Raw genomic sequence first — 25,234 nt, 5'->3', positions numbered from 1 at the left:
TCCTTAAACTCAACACAAAACTATCTGTCTGTATTATCTATCAATCTGTCATCTGTATGTCTTTATATCTGTCTGTCTATCCATCTATCTATCCAAGTTTTTTTTTTTTTTATGCAAATGTGCCACAGTTTTGGACAACATTTCTCCAAGAAGAGTTTGAAAATTTGGGTAATTACAACAAAAACAAGAATCTACGATTTCTTAATGCTCTTGAACATTTATTTAACTTGTGTTTTGAAACACATTTTGAACATCTTGTTGCCTTCAACAAACAGGAAGAAGAGAAACATCTAGCTAAACGACATTTTCTTCTACATTTTTCGCTTTAAGGCATCAATACGATTCTTAACATAAAATTTCACCCCCTCCCAACTTCTCCCCCGAAGTGCTGCTGGTGACCTTTCAATGCACTCCATGCACTGGGCTTTACCAGGAACCTTTCCAGAGTGGATGTAGTCCATCAGAGTTTTTTCCACAGCCTGGATCTCTTCTTTAGACCACTTTCTCCGTGGGTTTTGTGAAGATACTGAATAAAATAAAAATAAATATTAGTAATTGTGATTGGGATAAAAGTAATTGTTATCCCACACGACATGAACGTGAATAACATATCAAATAAATACATGATCTTCAGTTTTTCTCTCATTGGTTTACAGTTTTATACATACGTTTTTGCTAAAATCTAGTTAGCATGGTTGAAAATCTGTAAATTATGGCACATGTTTGCAAGCATGATACCTAGCAACAATATAAACAGTGATACTATATTAAAAAGGAATATTTTGACAAAAATATTGCTGGTAATTTAGTCACTATCTAAAATGTGTAATGGACCTGGGCCGAAAATGGACCAAACCAAACATGACAAAATATTTAGGTTTTATTGGTCATAACCATAATTACTGCTTGGGAAATTTAAGTGCATTTGTACAGGATGACCTTTTTCTTTTCTTTTCTTTTCTTTTCTTTTCTTTTCTTTTCTTTTCTTTTCTTTTCATGTTTAAGCCTTTAGAAACTAAACATTTACGATATAGGACCTAATTAAAGCTGCACATAACGGGAGGGGTTTACCCATGCTTAAATTATATTGGCCCACAACAGATCTTAAACACAGTTATAAGGATTTTGCTTGGAAATGAAAATATAGTTTCATATATTTATGATCAATATATTATATGGTGTAAATATACTGAAAATATTTGTTATATTTTACAATATATTGAATAATACACAAGGAATTGCCACTTTTCATTTATAAAAGAATATATTAATAATAATATATTTAATATATATAATAATACATTTACACTGTAAAATGTCATTAATTGAGTGTACTTCAAAAGCATGAGGAACACGATTTCCTTACATTTCTTAAGGGTGTTTTAATCAAAGTTGTAAGTTGCTAGTACAAAGACTTAAGAGTGTTGGGACAATGATAGACTTCGTATTTATTTCTATTTATTAAACTGTAAATAATTTGTGCATGTCTGAAACTTCACTGAATAAATGCATTTAAAAAAGAATAACTCCAATAGAGTTACATAGTTTTTAGATAAAGCAACATGCAGCATATTCTCAATGTTTCTTGTTCTTCTGCTGGACTGAAGCACAGGCTCTGTTCTTCAGCTCAATGGTGACCCACGAAACTCAGACAGCACAAACCCTTTAAACCCCAACAGAACATTAAACACTAAGGCCGCATTTACACTGCAGGTCTTGATGCCCAATTCCGATTTGCTGACTATATCCGATTTTTTTGACGACCCGCTTACATCATCTTTTAAAAGTGACCCGTATCCGATATTTGCATTTACACTATACACTGCCAAAACAACCAAACGTAGACGTTCTGACCCAGAAAATGAAGTAAAACAGTTCAATATGCAATGGATGCAGAAGCAGACAAAATTATTATAGTGATGCGCGGATCGCGGTCATATCCGCGGGGGCTCTGTGGATAATCCGCGGATCGGGCGGGTCAAGTAGGCTGATAAAAATAACATTCTGATTAATTTCGGGTGGGTAGCGGGTGGATATGATAAATCATTATTAACGAAAATATTAACTAGCCTACATTCTCTAAAATATGAGTAGCCTATGTTCCATTCCAGTTTAAGTTTCAAGGGAGTAAAGCCTGTTTATGCCATTAAGAAAATAAAATTCTGTCAAATAAATTTTGTTTTAAAGAAATGTTCATTTAAAAGCAGCGCTCATTCATCAGTGTATTATGTTACCATTAAAGATGCGCGCATCAACCGTCGCCTCGAGTCCGCTGTTGAAGATGATGATCATCCATTTATAACCACCCGTAACAACACATACGAATACATAATTTGACCATCGGGTACGGATACTTAAATCAGACAAAAATATTGGTGCGGGTGAGTGGCGGGTGGATGATTTGTTTTTGGCTGCGGATTCGGGTGAATTTTTGCTTTCCGCACTATTTTCAAAATTCAGCAAAACATTGCTCTCGTAAGGCGGAGAAAAAAAAATACTCCACTGTGTTGAGCCTTCGTCCTCCATCGCACCATTAATAAGTCATGTGATCGCAGTTGGTGTCCACCTGAGTTGACGTCCCTTTTTTAATGGCGTATGACTCGCATTTACTGGGGAATATCCGATTTGTCTGCTTACATGGCAGACGCAAATGCACGTATCCGATTCATATCCGATTTATTACCACATATGAATGAGGCCTGAATCCGATCTGAGAAAATCGGGTCACTTGAACCATGCAGTGTAAATGGGGCCTAACAGATCTCTGAAGATCTCAGCAGAGGAGGGTTAAACGGCTCCACAAACAGCATTGCCAGCTTCACTTATTACTAACCAGACTGACTTGATTTCTGTCAGACGTCTACACAAGTTCTTATTGAGAAATTAACATTTAGATTTAGATTTAGATGTTGATGATTTATTGAAAATAATATAATATTAGTCACCAGATTGTGATCAGTGTTTGCTTTAGTTGGGCTCTCTACTTTATAACATTATAACATCAGCAGAAGAACAAGAAACATTGAGAATATGCTGCATGTTGCTTTCAATATGCAGAAATCTATTGAAGTGATTTCTATTAACTTCTATGTTAAGTTGATGTTTTTTTGTATTTATTCAGTGAAGTTTCAGTGAAATAAATACAAATAAATGCACAAAGTCATTGTCCCGACACTCTTTTGTATGTTTTTCTATTAGAAACTTTCAAATTTGATTAAAACGCCCTTGAAATTTAAGGAAATTCATAAATGTTTTCCACGTTTTCGAAGTACACTCAATTTTACAGTGTAAATATATGGTGAATACATTTTAAGTATATTTACACCATATACTGATCATAATATATTGATCATAAATATTGGAAATATATTTTCATTCCGTCTAGTCTCGAGCCTGAATTCTCAGACTGTTCTGTCCAATACAACACTTGCAGATTAAGAAATGGTCCGTAAAAAGACGCTGTATGGAGAGAAGTAGCCAGTAAAATAAGCACTTCCTCCACTTTGGATCTGCCATGCTGCTGTTACAAAACTCCAGCACAGATCACTGAGATATAGACACTTTCCACTTTTCACCAAATTTGACCTCCACATGAAATTTAAAGGGTTAGTTCACCCAAAAATGAAACTTCTGTCATTAATTACTCTCCCTAATGTTGTTCCAAACCTGTTAGACCTTAGTTTATCTGCGAAACACAAATGAAGATATATTTGACGAAATACGAGAGGATTCTGTTCTTCCATAGGCAGCAACATCATTACAACTTTCAAGGCCCAAAAAGGAAGTAAAGACATAGTTAAATAGTCCATGTGAATACAGTGGTTCAACCTTAAAGTTATGAAGCGATGAGAAAACCTTTTGTGCACAACCTTCTTCTCTTCCACATCCTTTTCCTACGCTATTCACGTAGTGTAAACAGTGCAGCGCTTCCTGATCCTACATCAGAACGCTCCTGTGTCAGCATCACACGCATGTGTCGTAGTGCTCACATGACCAGCGTCGGCCAATGGTGAGCCGGTGTTCTGACGTAGAACCCGGAAGCGCTGCACTGTTTACACTATGTCAACAGAGTAGGAGAATGACGTGGAAGAGAAAAAATCGTTGAATTAAGTCGTTATTTTTGTTTGGTTTGTGCGCACAAAAAGTATTCGCTTAATAACATTAAGGTTGAACAACTGTAGTCACATGGACTATTTTAATGATGTCTTTACTAACTTTCTGGGCCTTGAAAGTTGCAATGACGTTGATGCATATGGATGGATCAGAATCCTCTTAGATTTCGTCAAAAATAACTTCATTTGTGTTTCGAAGATGAACAAATGTCTTACGGGTTTGGAACGACATTAGGGCGAGTAATTAATGACAGAATTCTCATTTTTGGGTGAACTAACCCTTTAAGGGAACTCTGTTGTCAATATAAATGGGTCTCTGTGTAGATTCCAATTGAAATGACTTAATTCTGACTGAACTTTCACAAAAAATGGAAAGTGTGACACATTTCATAAGACATTTGAAAAACAGCTTACCCTTTGTTGTGTGTGGTTTGTCCAAGTCCTTGCCAATTGGCTGCGGTTCTTTATCCTTGCCTGTTATAAAACATATGAGCACAACTGAGGAGACTTTAAATATAGATAATATACAGTAATGGCACAGAATGCTGACTAAATGGGTACCAGTAATTGTGCCACACATCTAATTTACCAAATATATTGGGGTTTATTTTGTTTTGTTTTTATGAAACTGTGTTTTGTTTTTTAACTGTTAGAACAGGGGATTGTTTTTATACTTTTGAACAAAAGATCAAAAGCTGAAACAACAAAAATGTCTTTTCACTTTCTCTTCTCATATTAACCAATAATGCCAACATTAGCAAGGGGCACTCTGTGCAATTAAGTACTCTTTTTTTCTGTTGGTACACACAGAATAAATTATACTATTTTCAGAAAAATGTATAAGAGAAAATTATATAAAATTATCTTAAGAATATATATTATCTAGGATATAAAAAAAATAAAAGCAAGTGAAAACATGCAAATCATAAAGTACTGGTTCTTTAAAAGTAAACAATATCAGAAGTATTCATAATCCTCCTGTTAAATTTAAATCGTATTACCTTTGGATGGTTGTTGATTGTGTTGTTCAACTTCATTAGTGGACTCCATTGATTTGTCTGGACACATAATAGCTCTCTTTTAGTAAAAGAATATTCAACAAGCACTCCTAAATATCAGTAAAAACTCACATTTTTCTTCCACTAATATTCAAGCCTTTTCTAGCTTTCCCATCATTTCCTTTCAGTAGCTGACTACATACCTGCTGAATCTGAAGGTGAAGCACCATTTCCAGTCTCATTTTCAGAGTCTGATCCATCACTGTCCATCAGTACTTTCTCTATAAAACACAGTAAACACACAAGTAAAATTAATAAGTAACGAACAAAATAGTTTTTAAACAGCTACATTCAACCAATGTCTATAACCAACAATGGAGTTCCAGCTGATCATAACATGGCATTTGATCATTTTCAATCTGCTAGTTTATTTATTTAAATCAATCAATTGAAAATTTAATTGGCATTTGACAAAATAAAAAATCTATGGAAGAATATGTGTAAATGAATTTACTTAGTTATTAACTCAGGCCTGTTTTACCTTGTGGATCAATCTGGATCTCATCAAGATTCCTTCCTTTGAACTCAGATATCTGTCCTCGTTCCATGGCCATAAGAACCTTGCTTATTTTGGCAAGCTGTAATGTGCCTTCGGGTAACCTATAATACTGCCGATGGACTCGGATGTCATGTCCGAGGAAGTCAGCGAGGTCATCCATTTCATTGTCCTTTAAGTTGAGCACCTTGGACATGGTGGCCATGTGCTTTCTCAGTTTCGTGGAGGATAATGCCTCTGGGTGTTTTGCTCCACAGCTTTGAGCAATCTTACGAATAACATCTGATCCTCTGAAGTGACTGAGTGCTTGTGGTCTTCCAAACATGAATACATTCTCATCGGGCACTTCACAGTTACGGCGAGTCTTGACAAGTAGCTCCATCGATGTCAGCATATCCGGTGTGAGAAGAATGGGGACCTTTCGTCCTCGTTTGCCTCTTATCTCAATTCTTTGGAAGTGCTTACAAAGTTTCTTCTCAAGGTCTGACAAAGCAAGCTCTACATCTGGATGAGTCAACGAGGTATCCCTCAATGTGAAAGCAATAAGGGACATCTTGGATACTTCTCCTTCTCTTCTACGATTAAAAAGTATTACCTGACAAAGTGTCATTTTTGCAAGTTCTGCCCAGTTCTTGTTACTGGGTTCTCCCTCAAGTTTTGTTTGGTACTCCTTACTCTGTCTGTCAAGATACTGGTGCATTTTTTTCACATCTTCAGCAAAGGGAAGGAGTTGCGGAGAGTTCCATTTTGCCTCACTCAAATTTCGGAGAGCCTGGGATGGCACACACTCCCTCCATTTAGTGTCACAGATTTGTTTGAAGGCCTGCACATTGTTAAGAGCATTCTTATCGCCTGACATCATTGCCTCACATTCAATAATGTTGGCCAATTTCTTGAGGTTGTGCCCTAACTTTAGTGCTAAAGATGGTGCTTTGAATGTGTTAGTTAAATCATTCAAACCAGACACACTTTGAACTGCTTCGATCACATGAGGAAAATTAGCGGGTACAAAGAAGTCTGACACCTCCTTCAACTTGCCAGTGTGTTTTCCTTGGAGAACTAGTCGCCCTGTCTCGCGCATCTTTTGCCTGATATATTCATGTTTTGTGACATCATGGCCATGCTTATTAAAGAGATGTTGCCCTAATTTTAAAATGATTTTCTCTTTACGGACAACATGTGTTATCTTGTCCTCATGCATTTCAAGCACCATTTTCCAAAATCGTGCATTCACACTCTCTGGAACTGGTTCAGTATACGAGCAAAGGGCCTGAACTCGAGTTTTCACGTAATCACTTGCTGTTACTGGTGCAATGGATTGCTGTCGGGGTATCACCAGTCCTTCTCCTTGTTTAAGCACCCGAGTATTATGACAACGGTTCCCTTTATTTCTCAATAAACTCAGCTGTAATCTTCGCTCTTTAGACCCTTTCGGAAATGCAACTGCTCTTGCCACCTCTGGCTTATCTTTGTGCTTTGATTCCAAATGGCGAGCCATTTTACTGAATGGTTTAGAGCAGAACAAGCAGAAGTACTTTTTGTTGTATAGTCTGCCGCCATCTGTTTTCTTCTTTAGCATCATGACCTTCACATTAGAAGTATCAGGTGAAGAGGATTGGCCGCTGATATGCTCATCCGATGAAGAGGAGTCGCCGCTGTCACGTTCGTCACATGAAGAGGATTGTCCGGTGTCATTTTCAACAGATGAAGAGGATTCTTTGGTTCCACTGGTAGCCGAGGAACTAGAACGTGTCACACGCTTTCTTTTACATGGTTTAGTTCTTGATGTTTTTGACTGAACCTTTCTTCTCTTTTGCTGTTTGACATTTTTTGCTAAACTCTCGTCCTTTGCTGACCTGTCACTCTCTGATTGATCCTCTGTGTCCGGTATATACTCACTGAACTCTGAATTTGATTCTTCTGTTTCATATCCAAGCATTTTCCTGTCAGGCTGTGAATAAAACATATGAGTTAGAAGTCTTGATCAGGAATGCCAAGACAAACAACATACTGCAATTATGAATGCCTGTCCAAAGTGAAACAATCAGTGTGCAGATTTTATAAATAACAATGCAACTTAATTTCCAGACTGTAGTGGCAATACTAGTAGTAGTGGCATTAGTGATGCATGAATATAGCAAAAAATCATAACCATTGAGTCGAGTCATTGCTGATAGAGATATATGTCAAGAAATCCAATCAGACATGAAGATGTGCGCTTAAAGAAGCACAAGATTATAATATGAACAAAAGAAAAAAGATAGCAACACAGGTTTCTCATTTGCTCTGCATTCAGATATTATTGGCGCTTTTTTCGCAGAGACTCATAGCACGAGTGTGATCATCTGATGAGTGAATAACTGTTTCTTCTGACAGTCATCTAAGAATGGGGGGAGGTGGGCGGGTTGGATGAGCATCCCTATTGGACGAATGTATTGGTAATGACCATGCGCACAGTCTGTAGGCAGGCAAGAACCTGAGAGGTCTGATGATTCACCAAACACCGGTGGCATGCTTGAGGAAGGGACAAGTGGAGCAATGCAGTAGCAAGCAGTTCAAGTTTCATGGTGCCGACTACAGAACCTGGTCAGACGGAGGAGGACTCCCCCCATAACCTCCATGCAACATGAGTCCCTATACAAAGCAGGAAGTCTGAACAGTGTCAGGTTAAGTGACTTGCCACTAAGTAAAAGGAGAGCCTTTAGTTGGATGAGGATGTAGAGGATATCCTAGAGAAGACATCAAGGGGCAATGGGAAACTTCAGACTATGTGCACACTCATAATGAACATAGGCACAGAATGTTTTAGTGTCATTGAAGAACGGGTCAAAAGTGATCTAGCTAAACCTATCAGAAGTATCTCCTCAGGGAGGACTGTTCACCACAGCACAGGACTGGCAGCGCCAGGTTGACCTAGGAAGGCAGCTTCAGTTCCCAGAGAACATCGCATATCACACGGCTCCGCCCAAGCATGGTGTTGACATAGGTAGCGAAACCAAGTGGTTTTGATAGAACTAACTGTCCACTAAAGACAAGATTGAGGAAGCCAGCGAGTTCAAAACGGCAAAATATGAAGAGCTCGTCTCAATGTGTTGGAGCAATGACGGGAGATCTCAGTGCGAGCCAGTTGAAGTTGAATGTCAGAGCTTTGCTGGGAAATTAGTTCAGCAAACTCTAAAACTTCTCGGTTTAAAAGGGAAGAGCAGCTATCAAGAACATTCATGAGGCTTCTAAAGAGGCCTTGCAATGGGCGGATCCATGGCTTTATTTTGGGGAATCTGTGGCTCACTGTCTAGGGTGCAGACTGAGCACTATGACCTGGGCTCAAAATCTAACCCAGGCCCTCTACTGCATGCCAAAAAATAACCAATGTGTGGGTCAACTGCTGACTAGAAGGGCCTGCTGACTGAAAACGGCAAGCTCAATATTATGATGTTGAAAAATGCCCCAAAGTTCACTTGTTTTACGAACACAAGAATGACCTAGCAACCGAAGGTATATACACGAAAGCATTTAATACAACTAACCTTTGTTTTCATGCTCTGATATAAAAACATGGTCTTCTCCCGTTCATCATTTACAGTTTTTGTGTGCGCCTTCATGTAGCGTTCTTCACAAGCATTGTGATGTGCTCTAAGTTTCTGGAGGTGACCCAAGTGACAGCTTTGAACCTACAAAACAAACAAACAAAAAAGGTTTTTGGAAGCTTTTCTTTTGCCATTTATGCTACCTCCAGAACTGAACCTTCAAATAAGGATTTATTGTTGACAGCAAACACTCAACCAGGTGAGCACCAGGGGATCCCCTATATTCCACTGAACAACTCATTAAGAGCAGCAAAATAAAAGGATAAAATAGAATTCAAATAGAATTTCTCAAATTAGAAATGTCTTAGTTATGGATACAGTCAGTGTCCTGTAACACAGTTGTGTTTGTCCGGTAGGGTTCAGTTGGTTGCCAACTATATAGTTAGTACAAGTAGTTGATTAATACTACTCAGTATAATGTAACTACATCACTTTAAAATAAAGTGTAATCATTTTTGTTTTGCAATATAGGGAATTATTGTATTAATTTTATTTACATATATATTTGGCCTGATTAACATGCCTTACATCTTTACATCTACTGTCACTATGAATTCAAAATTTATGATTCTTATTTTTAATGGAATATTTTTATTATAAATAATTCATTTGTATCACCGCAATACTACCCTACAAAGGCAAGTCGCTAGAGTGTGGAACTGAGAAAAATGACTTTAAAGATTTTTAGTTGTCCCGCCAAATTAATTATAGGTAGGACACTGGAAATCTGGCAAATAGATGTTTTAGTAATGGAAATTATATACATAAAAAAATCTTGAGCTCAAACTTGACTTTTGACCACTATTTTAAAGTTACTGTACTCTGCCTTTGTATTGTCAGCAAAAAGTGATAAGTCATGCCAAGGCAAAAGGCAGTAACTTCCACATTATCAATATTTAGTTGCTGATCACCATTAACAAAATCATTATAGTAACACCTGTATACAATCTTGTGATCATGGCATTTATTTTGTATGATTTACAATTATTTTTAGCCATCTACTTATTGCTATCCTGTGCTTTGGTTGCATTCTTTCTGATGACATTATTAATACATTTGACATGACAAAATACCTCCTATTAGTCCAGCGTTGACTCGACCGCGTTTAGGGCGGTGCTGAAGGCGAAGTTTTGGCACTCTGCCAGCTAGTTTGCCGAGCTTTAATTCTTGGTTGTATTCATCTTATACGGCAATGTGTAACGTTTTTCTGTCAACTCTGCATAATCCTTCGCGATCGATATCGCACGTTTGTCGATGGAGCAGACCATACTAAATGTTCTGACCGCTCTGAGGACATCAGAAGTTAGAGCGACTGATGGCAGCTTTACAAAGTACACAGGCTACACCGTAATTTTAATTTTAATGGACATTAAAACAAAGGCAGATAACCGTACAATCTAGTAGGTAGCATTATTTGATTGAACACCGGCACAGTTCTTCATATTGACGCGTGGCTAAACAAAGGCTGAGCACCGTATCTCAATTTGAGCGTTCCAAAACAAAGCCAAAGAGCGGAAACTGATGTTACGGTGTTCTGCCTTGGTTTCTCATGGGCTTTTGGAAGTTACTGTTAAGACAAATCATTATTTTCTCAAAAAAAAAAAAAAAACGGAATTGATTCAAGATACTCATCCACATGATAAAGAAGGTCTTGAATGTGCCAAAAATATAAATAACTCATTTTCGACCAAAAACGAAGTTACGGTCTTTTGCCTTTGCACGGCAGAATAGCAAACCCTGATGTGATGGACTTCAAAGACAGAGTGAACATGTACAATGGCATTTCGCACTGCTTAATTAATGCAGGTCAGGCACAAATAAAATGTACGTAATTGTTGCGGTACAGTGTGTCTTATTTTGGAACTGGAAGGATTGCTGTATAAAAATTAGTTAGTTGTCTTAATTTGTTGTCTTGTCAATCAGTTAGTCAGTCAGCTCCTTTACTGAACGCAATAATTACATTATTACAGACTTTACACTGCTGTTGGATGAATCAAATTAAAATAGCATGCTTTTTAATGCGTCTAACGAAGTTATTTCATTTTCAGAAAAACCTGTTCCCTTATATGGTTCATTAGCTAAGACCTTTGTCTACAAATATATCAATTTATAATAATGTAGTAGCCTATGAAATAATACAAAGTAAAAACTAACTTCTAAAACTGTTTTGTCCCTTACCTCAACCATCAGTTTTATATATATATGTTTATCTGTGGATATAGCCTACCTTTGTCTTCTCTTCTGTCACATCATCTGTCACATCATCTGTCACTTCATCTGTCACATCATTCACTGCAATGTAAATTACAAAGACAAAAAAAAGAATTGTTATTTAAAATATTTTTCCATTTTACTTCCTCCTACTATAGACCTTATGCGCCGGAGAAACAAGCGCGCAGCATCTTTAGAATATTGTCTTTGAACTTCCGTTTTTGCGGTCGCGATCTCTATGGCATTCGCTATCCAGGAGTAATAAGCTTTTGAAGTGGATTTACTTAAAAGTCCAAATGAAATCAAAATTGAACCTATTTACTTTGTTAGCGCATAGTTAATACAAGTTGATACACAGAAAAAAATTGTTTGCTGTCGTAATCTTTAATCAAAGTCTGAAAAGTTACTTCCGGTCTGGAATGGCGTTCCTTCACTGATGATGTAGGTTTGACGGCTTGGTTTGGGAAACGCTTAACCACTCCCCTCAAACCATTAGTCTGTTATGAGCAGAGATGGAGAGTAGGAGCGCTAGAGTGAAACCCTGCCCTCTGTTCAATATTCCCTTTTACTGGGAAATACGTCATAACACTGGAGAAAAGTCGTTTGCAACTTCCGGTTCACGCGGACTTTAATGTAAAGTTAACGAAGATGTCTTAACAAATGTCAGTAGAACGGGAAGATTTTAAAACGAGTCGTTCATTGATAAATACACAAGATTTTTAACAACAAACTTAACTACAAAACAAACTTAACTACAGTATCCACTGAAATTGACAGTACACAGGACAACATGTTGTATTTCAAGAAAAGTACACTTTTGGTTTCACAATAACATGATCATATGGCTAGACATATTTATATCGTTTAATGCCACAATACCAAATCTTCTGTCCTTTGAAAGCGTTTCAAATGTTTAACAAAAAAGTAAAAATACTGAAATGTTTTTTCACTAAAATAAGCAGATATAATCACCTACTTGCCTTTAATTTTTAACAGATGATGTTTTATTTTTTAATTAAACCGTAAAAGAAAATGTACAGATCAAGTTATAACAAAAAATTTAAGTTTACAAAAATCAACCTTAAGATTATATTAATTGCTACAATCATCCCTTAATTACTTTGTGATAATGTAGTGGCCTCTAAACTTCTATTTAAACTGACCGGTTATTAATTAAAACATTGTTTACCTGTAAACAAAAGATAGCAGATTAAAAGATTGAATTTCATGCACATCCATGAACTTGGCATGGTGTTGCAAGAGACTGAAAGGAGGGCGCATGGGGGGCTATGTTGGATATTTCTTTTTCTCCAAGGTTGTGCTTTTAAAAACCTCAGTTACTCTGGCTCATTAAGCTACATATATAAGCTTTAAGAATTAGGCTATTTTAAGCAATAAGTGACGCACTAAAATTTGACATACCACAAATGAGTAAAATGTGTTTTGTAGCCTACTATCTTCTCATTATCTCACCTGTGCATCCAGAGCTGCCATTCGTAACTTTAGTCTGCAAGCACAAGTGTCATAGACAGTCAGACATCATGGTCAAACATCACATTACACTGTATTTAAAACTGCAATGGTACAATTTGGCAATATATTAAAGAAACTGCCATTGTAACATAAGCCAATACAATTTCATACTGAAAATAAATGCCATTTATTGTCTGGTCTTGAAAACTGCACTACAGAAGTAGAAAAAAGTTGTTCTGAATTTATTAAACTTCCCTCTTGCTTTTGTAAACCCATTATTGATGTTTATAGTGATAAAACGCATGAATCTCAGGCCTGGCCTCAGACTCCTCATGCACGTGTAGGCCGCAAAAGATCCAACTCCTGGCCATCTTACATTAATGAAACCAAAAGTGAGCTAATCTAGGTGAAGTAACAGGGACGCAAAATATGTCTTTCAGAAGTTACATAAAGACAACAACATTTTATATTAGGCGAAGAACATGCAGTCACCTATACAATCCTATCTGTGGCCTTAAAACATGAGCTTAAGACTCTTAGGAATCTAAAGCCCTAATGGATATATAATTATTAGACTATCATTATTTTCATTTTGGTACATTAATCTATACTTTCTGCAAAGCGGCTTTGAGATTATGATTAATGTGAAAAGCGCTATAGAAAATAAAATGACGTGACATTTACGTTACGATATATGTGCAAACAATATGCAAGTTAAAAAAACAGCACCATATTATTTTGAGAACCTTGTACAAGAAGTCAAAAACTTACCTTTTCGTCGGATGTCTCGTCTCCTCTCGTCTCCATCTCGCCGTGTCCGTCTCATCCCTGCCTCTCGAGCCTCTGAGTGTGTCGCAGGTGTGAGACCCAGGAGAGTGGGGGAGGGGACGGTCACGGTGGGGACTCGAACCTCAGGTTCTGTGTGATCTGGGTCAGCCATTACTGACACTCGCTCGGCGCACTATATATATATATAGCTATGTTTATTACCCGCGCTTTTTATTTTTTCTTGTGCGGTTTTTGTATTCTTTTAAAAAATGATGTATGCACATATATGCTCTGATAATATAGTGTAGGCTATAGGATATATGCTGTTATAAAAGAAATACATTTTCTGCTCAAATTCAGATATGTTTTTTTTTTAAGTACAAATAAAATGACAGAATGTAGATGTTAAAATACATATTAAATGTAATATTAAAAAACAACACATTAATGAATGGAACCAATTTGGAACTTTTAAACAACTCACAAAAAGATTGACATTCATAAAAAAATATATATATATAGGCCTATATATATAGAGAGAGAGAGAGAGCAGTGAGAGCAGTGAGGCTTGTCTTAAGTGAGACCACACTATGGATACGAGGCCTCCACACACGCTAACGTCCTTTAGAAACTGTCTATACTGATTCTGAAACTCTTTAACTGATCATTCTCCTCATGACTGTTAAAATAACAACAAACATCTTCACAGAAAGTGCTCTCCTTGCTCATACTGTTCAAGACAATGACTGAAACCATGTATTGCTAGCACTTCTCTTGCTACTGCTTTCTCTCCAGACACACTGCTTGTTGTATTCCTCATTTGTAAGTCGCTCTGGATAAAAGCGTCTGCTAAATTAATAAATGTAAATGCGCTCACCTAAACAGCAGTTCGCCAGGTAGAGGAGAAAGGAGAAATACTTTATTTGCAAACTACATCAATTAACTGTCAATTCTAGTTATAAATACTATCACGTGATTTAATTTATGGTAAGAATAACAATAATTCAACAAACGCTGATGCGGTTTCTCCACACTGGGACACCCTTCTGGCTCAGCACTGGTTCTGGCTCAGCCACTGGTGCAGATTCTCCCACAATATGTTTGCATGTGTACTGCATGTACGTGCATACACTGGTGTGTGTTAGACTAGTGATTATGACACAGTGCACATCATTTCCAGGATCTGAGTTCACCTTGTCAGAGTAGCCATAATGATTTAGCACCTGTGGTCACCAACATCTGGACCCAGAGGTCAATGTGCAGCTAGAGTTAGGGTTAGGGTTAGGGTTAGGGTTAGGGTTAGGGAGAGGTACTAGTCCACCACATCCAGATGCTGACAGCACCTCTGCTTCATGCCCTGCTGGCTCTATTAGCTGCTCTGCTAACACGACTGCTGGTGATGGTCAGTCCTCCACTGTGGCCTTTAGCTGCTCCTGCTGTGACACTGGGAACGGGAGCGCAGACGCTGGCACATGCTTACCTCAGCAGCACAGGGGCATTAGCCATGTTCTTAGCTAGCGATCATTGTCCCACTTCTGCTTTACTAGCAGCACATCTGGATGCTGGATCAGTATTTCTACGTCTGTTTATCTCTCACTCTGTGCTGTCCACTTCCTTTAGCTTCATGAGAAGACATGTGTCTGGCCCTGTTCTCCCACAGTGAGCGCTCTTCTGCTGAAGAGTCCTGCTAAAGCAGTTAGGGTTAGGGTCAGGGTCAGGGTTAGGGTCTGGCCCGTTCTCCCACATTGAGCGCTCTTCTGCTGAAGAGTCCTGCTAAAGCAGTGTCAGTCTCTCTCTGTTAGCTCACAGCATCTAGTAAAGCACAGGGTGTGGAAGACTACTGATAAACTGTGAGATATGAGGTATGATGAGGGTGTGTAATGTGCTGCTCTGTTAGCCTAGCGGCTAGCATTTACCAGATAATAAAGGCATGAAACATTTATATAAAAATAGTGTGTTAGTAGGTCACTTTTAAGGCTTTTGAAAGAGCACACAAATATCACACCATTTGTGCAAAGGAATTACAAAAACAGACCAAAATATGTTGAATCCCATTTGTGATATACTTAAAAAAAGCCAGAAGATTAGAAATAACAGCAGCTGCCAATTTTAAAAACAAAGATTGTATATTGTCAGGGCCTGTTCATATATATATATATATATATATATATATATATATATATATATATATATATATATATATATATATATATATATATATATATATTATATATATAGGCTATATATATATATATATTTTTTTTTTTTTCAGGTTTATTAGTTATCTTGAAAGTGAACTCTTTGATTCTGTGTAATGTATGCAGAAAGGCTCTGTCAGAAGGGTATCACAGAGTGGAAAAACTATTATCATTTACTGATCATGATTTAATTAGTTTAGAATTAAATGATAATTAGCCTACATATTATAGTAATGATATAATAATGTATTATAATTACATTAACAAAATCACTTTGGAGTGTTTTTAACTAATTAATTATTTATTTATTATTAATTAATTTAATTGATTGGTTTAGATTTAGTATATAATCTAAATAATATATTTAGTATATATAAGATTTAGTATGAGTTGACTAACCTCGTTTGATTTCTTTCCTATTGTTACCAATAATGAGTATGGTATCAACGCATTCTCATCCTAGGGCGTCATATACTGACGCTTTCTGGCCCATATCTATCTGCGTCTCATATTGACGCTAAAGGGTGCCATGTGCGTCGGATGTAGACGAAATGTCAGAAGCGTCAGTATATGACGCGTTGGGATGAGAACGGGTATTCATCCTAGGGCGTCATATACTGACGCTTTCTGGCCCATATCTATCTGCGTCTCATATTGACGCTAAAGGGTGCCATGTGCGTCGGATGTAGACGAAATGTCAGAAGCGTCAGTATATGACGCGTTGGGATGAGAACGGGTCATCCCGTTCTTTTTTAATTACTAATTATTATTAATTACATAAATGCCATTTTTAACAGATCTGTTATATTCTAATCATTTGAAGAATTTGCTAATAATGAGTATGGTATCAACGCATTCTCATCCTAGGGCGTCATATACTGACGCTTTCTGGCCCATATCTATCTGCGTCTCATATTGACGCTAAGGGTGCCATGTGCGTAGACGAAATGTCAGAAGCGTCAGTATATGACGCGTTGGGATGAGAACGGGTATATGAATATAGATAGATCCCTGATTAATTACATAAATGCCATTTTTAACAGATCTGTTATATTCTAATCATTTGAAGAATTTGCTAAATTAAAAAATATATATATTCTATTTGTGGCTTAGTCTATCCAGAATCTTCATTCTAGTGTATCAACAGTAAATTTATTTAATTCTGTTTATTTTATAAATTAATATAAATAACTAAATAGTACACTAATATCTGGTATAAATATACATATAATTAAAAACCCTATTAACTCATATCTTACTTTAGTGAAAATACTTTGTTTAATTTTATTATTGACCAATACCCCCGATAGGGCGCTAGAGAGTTTCACACTTTTCCAGAACAATGTGACTCGTGGGGACGGCAATACTCTGTGTGACCACCAGGGGCGCATAGATACACACTCACACAGATTTTTGTCTTGAAAACGGTCTTCATGGGGACTTCAGAAAAAACTGCATGGGGCGTGTCTAGACACTGTCTGGGAGGTGCCTATGGGGCTTTGCCGGTGGGGACCTCAATTTAGGTCCCCACGGTGACACGAGTCCCCACGAGTCTGTGTGCATTCAGGTTGAAGTCCCCACCGGGATAGAAAAACAAGAACACACACACACACACACACACACACACACACACACACACACACACACACACACACACTCTCACTCTCACACTCTCACTCTCACACACTCTCACTCTCACTCACTCTCACACACTCTCTCTCTCACACACTCTCTCACTCTCACACACTCACTCACTCTCACACACTCTCTCACTCTCACACTCTCTCACTCTCACACACTCTCACACTCTCACACACTCTCACTCTCACACACTCTCTCACTCTCACACACACTCTCTCTCTCACACACACTCTCACACTCACACTCACACACTCTCACTCTCACTCTCTCTCACACACACACACACGCCAAATTGATTCATAACCTGATGTATCTGTTCATTTTCAGATGATCAGTTCTCCTCAGACTAACATTCAAGCACACTGGTCACAGAGCATTAAAAAGAAAAGAGGATGGACATTAGTTAGTCAATGGGAAAGAATGCTGGTTAGCACATCGTGTTAGTAAAGAACTGAAGAAAACACAACAGATGTTAGCATGAGTCACATGACCACACTGAGGAAGGATGGCGTTAGAGAACATGCAGAGAGGAAGAGACACTGACGCCCAACAACTGATCTGATGCACACACACACACGGGGTGTGTATCAGTTGTCGGGAGCAGCAGGCGTGTGTGTGAGCCGGTTCTGACCTGCCGGCGCCGCATGGCCCGCGGGGCTTTCGTCACTCGTACCCGGCGCGGGCACAGAGGGCACATCGCTGATAGCAGAGATAATGTGAGCGGCCTCTGCTGAGGCTTCTGCAACATGAGAAACACACATCTGATCCATCAATGTGTGTGTGTGTGTGTGTGCTTTAACTCTTGTGCGACATTTCTGAATTTTCAAATGGCCTCTGCCAATTTTATTACAACTTTAATTGAGAAATTAACCCTTGAGCATCCTTATGGACACTTGTCTTTTGCAGTTTTGTTGTTTTGATGTTGCCAGTGTTATTAATGCCAGCTGCATACATTTTGGCACAGGTGTTTATTTCTATTGGAATTTTACTATTCCACACCCATTTCCTTTAATAAATCTATTTTGCACTAGTAACACACAATAGTTCCTCTCAGGACCTTCAGGACAAAAACCACCCCATTGAAAGTGCAATTTTTAATCCCAGGGCCGTTTAACTATAAAATGATGCAATCTTTGTAAAGTGGCTTTCATTCTGTTGGCAAGACTTTTAATTTTGACTATTTTGTCCCAAATGGTGCCATTTCACTTTATTTCCATTTTCTGCTTCTGCATATGACAGATAGATAGGCAGATAGATAGATAGATAGATAGATAGATAGATAGATAGATAGATAGATAGATAGATAGATAGATTTTTATGGCAAAAATTCAATTACAAAAATGCAAATATCATATAAACAATAAAACCAAGCAAACAAACACAACAAGTTTTTTTAAATGAAATATGATTAAAAAAATCCAAACCCTTTTCAGGCATAATCTTACTAAACAAGTCCTTAAGTGAAATAACTACATAAAAGAGCGTTCTACTTGTATTATACCCAGGACAGTCCAATGAAATGTTGAACAGAGAGGGGAATCTTACAAAACATGCATAAAGCTGGGTCTGCATATTACAGAGCCAAATGGGTAAATTACAGCTACGGTGTCCCAGTGAGTTTCACTGGCATCTAATGGGGAAGATCTGTTACTGCACCCGAACACACTCTTGGAACACGACTTTGGCTTTGATTTTCTAGCAGTTTCAGTGTTTAACATGTTTCATAAAATATTTTTTTATATAAAATAATGTTCATAAATCATTTTCATAAACGTAACTTTTTTTTGCGAAAAATACTCTGCTGACCTACTCCTTCTGGTGAGATTCTGAAGAGTGCATGTGATGGACACTTTTCTATCCCATGAGGCCACAGGAGAGGATTTATGAATGAGAGGTTTTCAGAACCAACACACCTGTCAATCATCCAACTCAATGTGCTTATGAGCAATTATTCAAAAACAGTCAACTATATTGTGATTAATCAGTCTGGCTGATATATATATATATATATATATATATATATCTCTTCTTAAATATTTGCTCTCAGTGTGAATAGAAGTCGGTCCTAATATTACAGGCAATAGCTGTGTTTGTACTATACAGACCTAGAAATATTTTATTACAGCTGAACTATTATTTCTAATTGCAGACCTAAATTATTGCCGTTATGCCATAAATCCTAATAATTCTATATCACACAGTGCATTACATCAAGTGAAATCTATATCAAACTTCATTTCAGTTTGGTTTGTGTAAAATGCACTTCCTCCATGAAGACCAACAACTAAAACATTCATTTCTCATATAACAGCATCCTGAATATTGTGTGTGCTGGTCAGTTCACGGACAGAATCATCTTTTACAATCAGTTTCACCTTTTATGGGCATTTTTATCTTTATAAAGCCATTTTAACCTAAATAAATGAATAAATCATCTTTTGTGTCAAATTCTTACATTTGATCAGTAAATTCTAAACATAAGTGGATCTAGAGGGACATGAATGTGTTTAACCTGCTGTAACACATGCAGAAATAATGTGCTGATGTTTTAAACATAAAACGCTGAATATTGATATTAGAAATTATTTTAAAAAAATGAAAAGATACTTTAAATGTGAAATTAAGTCACTGTTACTGAGAAAGTAATTGAGTTTAAACTTATTCATTCATACGGTGGATTCATTAAGGAACGAAGCATTTGACTGTCGTAACGAGTGAGTCGTTGAATCATTCATCCCACCGACTCGTTCACTCAGTAATGAAACACCGCTGTGTGTCGCTCAGAGATGCGGGTCAGTCCTGTGGCTCGTTACTAACTATCTCCATTTGAGAAATAGAGCAAAAACAGGCGATATTGTGGCTAAAATGTAAGTCACTTACATATATTATATAGATATGATATAGAAGTATATTAAATGATATAAATATAAAGACAGAGGTATTTTTGCCCCTTATCTTGAATATTGAGGTCATTATAAAGGATTTTACTAGAGTAAATCTCACAGTGAAAGCGTGCGCTCTAAACGCACAAGTGCACTAGTCTAAGCTACTAGACTACATGTAGTGTACGAGTGCACCTCTAGATGTGTTTCAGTGAAGTGAGGGACCTTCTGGATAATGTCAGATCACACATTGTTAAAACAAGCACGATATTATCGTAGACTATATCTATATCACACACCCCTAAATGACAATAGACCCACTTCTCGAGTGTATCTGTTGGCCATGTGAGAGTCTGAGTGAGAGGAAGTGTGTGTCTCGCTCACCCTGGAGTGTCTGTGCCGGTGCCGGAGCTTCTTCTGCCGCTGCCGGTGCTTCCACAGGAGTCGGATCAGACCTCGAGGCTTTGGCTTTCGGCTGCTTGGAGTCCTTCAATGCTTCTGGCACTGAGGAGATCTGCAGGGGCTCGATCTTTCCCTGTTAAAAGAAAAATCCCTGTTCATCACTGATGGCCCACGTCCATCTGACAGAAGCACAGAGAGTCTGAACATCATCAATGACAGGTGGACAACAACTAGGGAATCCCTGAAACGCGAGAATGACTGATTTTATTACATTTAAAGTAAGTAGCGATTGATAGTATATTATAATAGGCTGTATAATGTATTGGCGGTAAGGTTGCGCTGAGGCTCGCACAGCCTCTGAAGGAGAAATGTTTTTTTTTTTTAAGCGTTAAAATGAAACGAATGAACATTTAAAACATTAATGTTTTTTAAACCGTGTTTCTGATTCAGCAGTTTGAACACATCGGTTGAGTTAAAGATTCAGTGACCCATTTATAACCACGGCCTTATTCTTGAATAAATCAGCCGTTTGAACGAATCGGTTGGATGAATGAATGACTCGCTTATAATAAATACATTTAATAAAATTAGGGGGAAAAGCGCCCTTATGCAGGTTAAAAAAGAAATCCCTTGGGGTAAATATCACAAATGGCAAAGCTCCGATATTGTGAAAGAATATTGCTTATATTTACCCCACAAAAAAAATGCTCTTTTCACAAGATGTAAAATAAGTCTCTGACGTCCCCAGAGTGTGTGTGTGAAGGTTTTGCTCAAAATACCCAACAGATATTTTTATATAGCATGTTAAAATTGTCACTTTTTGAGGGTGAGCAAAAACGCACCGTTTTTGTGTCTGTCCCTTTAAATGCAAATGAGCTGCTGCTCCCGGCACAGGGGGCGGAGCTTCAAGAGCTCCTGTCCTGAAAATTTCTACAACTTTTTTGTTTGTTTAAATTTATGTAGCTGATGTGGCGTTAACTATCTTCTAGTCATTGATTAGCACATTCTGTCTTGATAATCTATAAATCGTGTTCAGGAGGTGGGTTTATGTAAATTTTAGGGTTAGTGATGTCACTAACCCGGGAGGAATGTTATGTAGTCCATACCAGCCGTTTGTTGTAGTCCTTAAAAAACAATTTCTTTAAAAGCAAATATCTCCCTTTGCTTTGAACTTTGAGCGTCGTAACTTTGCAGATGTTGTTTATGCTCAAACAGCAACATTACACACTAACTACAGTTAGAAAAGTCAAATCATAATCAACCAGCCCTTTATTGTCGAGCCCTGAATGACGGTCTCTGGTCTAACGGTCAGAACTGAGGACAGTCAGAGTGAAAGTGAAAGTGAGAGTAACTCCTACCGGTTTCTTCAGTAAAGGGACGGGTGGAGGGGCGGGCGGCCCAAGCACCATCCCAAACACTTGATCAGAGTAAGGAACGCTCTTCTCGACATTTGCACGAAACTTCGGGTCCCACTTGGCATAGAGGATCGTCCCGCCAACACCGCCACCCACCGTCAGGAGACTGGCGGCCACTATCTTCCCAGCAGAGGATCTGTGGTGCAAGAAGTCTGATTTGAGATGCATTCAAGATGTTAAAACTAAGGATGTGTTCATACTTGAGTTCAGTTCTGGGCCAAAACAGAAAAGTATACATTTAGACCTGACACACACACAGTCATTTTTAACACAGAACCTAAAGATGCGGAATAAAAGGCATAAGGATTAAGAAGAACCAGGTGATCTTGAGCATTCTGTCCTTTTTAGGGTCGCATCTTGTGATGTCATGACTGTTTTTGGTTCGTCTGGATGTCTTTAGTTTGTTTGGAAGCTTGTTTGGTTGGTGCGCACCAGGGTTCGGATGGCAGCGCTCACACTTAATCAAATGAAGGGCACTAACAGAGCAGTCACAGCAGAGCTCGCTTTAATCCAACATGCCAAGTGTGACTAACATTCATTTCAAAGATGTCTAAGCTAAGCGCGTCAAATGTGAGTACAAATCTGACGTGGCAAGTATATGACACAGTGTAACTCACCAGTCGGCCAGTAATATTTTTATGAATCCTAACATGAACGTGAACAAACATGAACTCGGACAAATTCACACAAAATTATGTCAAAAGAGTATCCTAGTAAACATAGTCGGTTATGTCTTTAAATGGACATAAACAGTTGAGGAAGTAAACGCGTGTATCAGTGTATTAGATCAGTGCATTCACTCTTAAAGTGACAGCAGCCTAATATTCCTGCTGACGTCTGAGTTTATAATGTTTATAAAGACAAAGAGAAAATCACTCACTGCTCTTGACTGAATAACTTTAGTAACATTAATAAGGATTAATTAATAAGGATGTTTAATTTATACAGTGAAGACTGTGTAGTGTTATTTTACATTTGCCTACTTTATTAAACTTCTGTACCTGAAAACTACTATCAGACCTACCTGAAAAACCTGTGTCTTTAATAATGTTTTAAATTTATATTAGATAGACCAGTAGTTTTAGCTGTGGTATCGAAATTGGAATTGAAATTTGGGTGTCATTACTGTCACAACAGTTTCATGGCCGGTAAAAACTAATTATGGCCGGTACATTTTCTCAAGTCACCGGTCACTGGCATGCTAATGCACTGTGTGTTAAAACACTGGACGTTTTAAAATAAATAAGTCAGCAATATGGTTGTGTGTGTGTAGGGTTAGACGTGGTACCCGGAGTCTCCAGCTGTGGTGTATCTGCGGCAGTGCTGTAACGGATGGCCCGACACTTTACCACACTGCGGAGAAACAAACACACACATCACCATCTCACACACACACTACATCAGATCATCAACTACAGCATTCAATATTCAAGAGATAGCTTTCCTTTACACCGAGCACAAACACTGTTTTACATCGATTAATTACAAATAGCCACTCATTTCAGATTTAAATGTTGTTCAGTATATATATATATATATATATATATATATATATATATATATATAGATAGGTGGCTCTAAAATCAAGAAACCATCATTGTGTATCAGACATTCAGTAAACAACAATGAATTAATGAAAGAATGAATTAATTAATGAATGATTAGTTTCCTTTTCTTCAATGTCAGTAAGACGGGTGAAAGTTTATCAGCTTCTGTCCACAGCATCGATTATTCATGACACTCATTTGCATAAAAGCGCCATGGTGAACGTGTGACGTCAGCGTTTGTGTGGGAAACTTTCTGAACTTTTCAATGACAAGGTCACGTCCTTCTATTGGACAAACCCAATAACCAGTTCACGGTCTGTAGTACAGATCTACGCTTTACATGTTCTTAGTGAACAGGATGTTGTCAAATACTGTTAAGTGTAAATAAAGGCGAATACATGTAAAAACTAAAGATTTTCAGACAGCTGTTGGCTAGCTAGTGTGTCAGAAAATATGAATCATACAAAGCCCGCCCATTTTTACGCCAGTGTACATGCTAGGTTTTTATTGGTGGAGGGGTGCGTCACTCACTTAATCGTGAGATTTCATTGGTTCGACAGATCTGCCTATCATATTATAAACGCCTCTTTCGACGGCACGTTACGTCGTTTGACGTGCGCCACCTAAACTACAAATAACAAACCTCAACTGATGAAATCCTCAACTCATTCCGGTTTAGTTTAACATAATCCCCGGTTAATTAAATAAATACTCAAGGGGTTCGTGTTAACCGTAGTTTAACGACACGAGTCCTCGGGCCTCGCTGTGTGTGTGGGTCACTGAATGACCGCTCGCGCAGGATAAACTCACCCGCGCTGCAGCGCGCGCCCCTTTCCAACACACGCGCAGCATGATTCTGAGTCCCGGACTGAAGATCAGAAATATGCGACCAGTTTCAGCAAAACATCATCAATTTGATCAACCTCGACAGCGACTAGCCCCAGCACACTGTAGATTAGCTCCAGCAGCAGCACTGGTGCGCGGTGTGACAGAGCAGCGCATGCGCAGTAGGCACGCCCAACGTCGACATACGTCACGAGCTCGTAGAAGAGAGAATACTCAGATGCGAAATGATTTCATTCGTTGATTCTCAAGTGTTCACTCATATCCAAATGATACTCATTCTGCCATTAAATACACAGATTATAGAAAGCATGAAGCTTTCGTTGAGACAGCTGAGGTGTAGAGGTAACACTTTATTTTACAGTGTCCTTGTTACAAATGTTACACGTTACATGTAGATAGTAATTACTAATTGTGCTTAATTACATGCAACTAACCTAAACCACACCCTAATCTGAACCCAGTAGTATGTAAATGTAGTTAATTATTATTAATCCGTACTTAAATGTATACTTACACTAACACAGACACCTTAAAATAGTGGGTAACACTTTATTTTACAGTGTCCTTGTTACATATGTTACGTGTACTTACCATAGTA

General features: G+C 37.9%; 2 protein-coding genes across 4 annotated transcripts in view; both read right to left on the bottom strand.

Annotated features, from left to right (window-relative positions):
* LOC311304226 (MICOS complex subunit MIC60-like) overlaps positions 1-25,006 on the bottom strand; it is a 47,464-nt gene extending 22,458 nt beyond the window's left edge. The window contains exons 1-5 of one of the 3 annotated variants that reach the window (XM_084431131.1): positions 24,601-25,006; positions 23,532-23,596; positions 22,187-22,379; positions 20,811-20,961; positions 18,176-18,283 (exon numbers count right to left, since the gene is read on the bottom strand). In XM_084431131.1, the coding sequence (XP_084287257.1) occupies positions 18,176-18,283; positions 20,811-20,961; positions 22,187-22,379; positions 23,532-23,596; positions 24,601-24,642 (559 nt within the window). In that variant the 5' untranslated portion in view covers positions 24,643-25,006. Of the gene's footprint in view, positions 1-17,514; positions 17,813-18,175; positions 18,284-20,810; positions 20,962-22,186; positions 22,380-23,531; positions 23,597-24,600 lie in introns of those variants that run through there. The other 2 variants (XM_084431132.1, XM_084431133.1) reach the window with 2 other exon arrangements.
* LOC311304116 (uncharacterized protein) lies at positions 2-13,744 on the bottom strand (the record flags this gene model as incomplete). The annotated part of the gene is made up of 9 exons (XM_084430976.1): positions 2-526; positions 4,527-4,586; positions 5,114-5,170; positions 5,314-5,391; positions 5,652-7,617; positions 9,194-9,337; positions 11,481-11,545; positions 12,938-12,971; positions 13,709-13,744. 9 exons carry the CDS (start codon positions 13,742-13,744, stop codon positions 312-314), a joined length of 2,655 nt encoding a protein of 884 aa, XP_084287102.1. The 3' UTR covers positions 2-311.
* Positions 25,007-25,234: the final 228 nt, after the last annotated feature.

The sequence above is a fragment of the Rutilus rutilus genome (genome assembly GCF_951802725.1).
Source record: "Rutilus rutilus genome assembly, chromosome: 14".
In the NCBI taxonomy this organism is placed as follows: domain Eukaryota; kingdom Metazoa; phylum Chordata; class Actinopteri; order Cypriniformes; family Leuciscidae; genus Rutilus; species Rutilus rutilus.
This window is presented reverse-complemented; position numbering and strand designations above follow the sequence as displayed.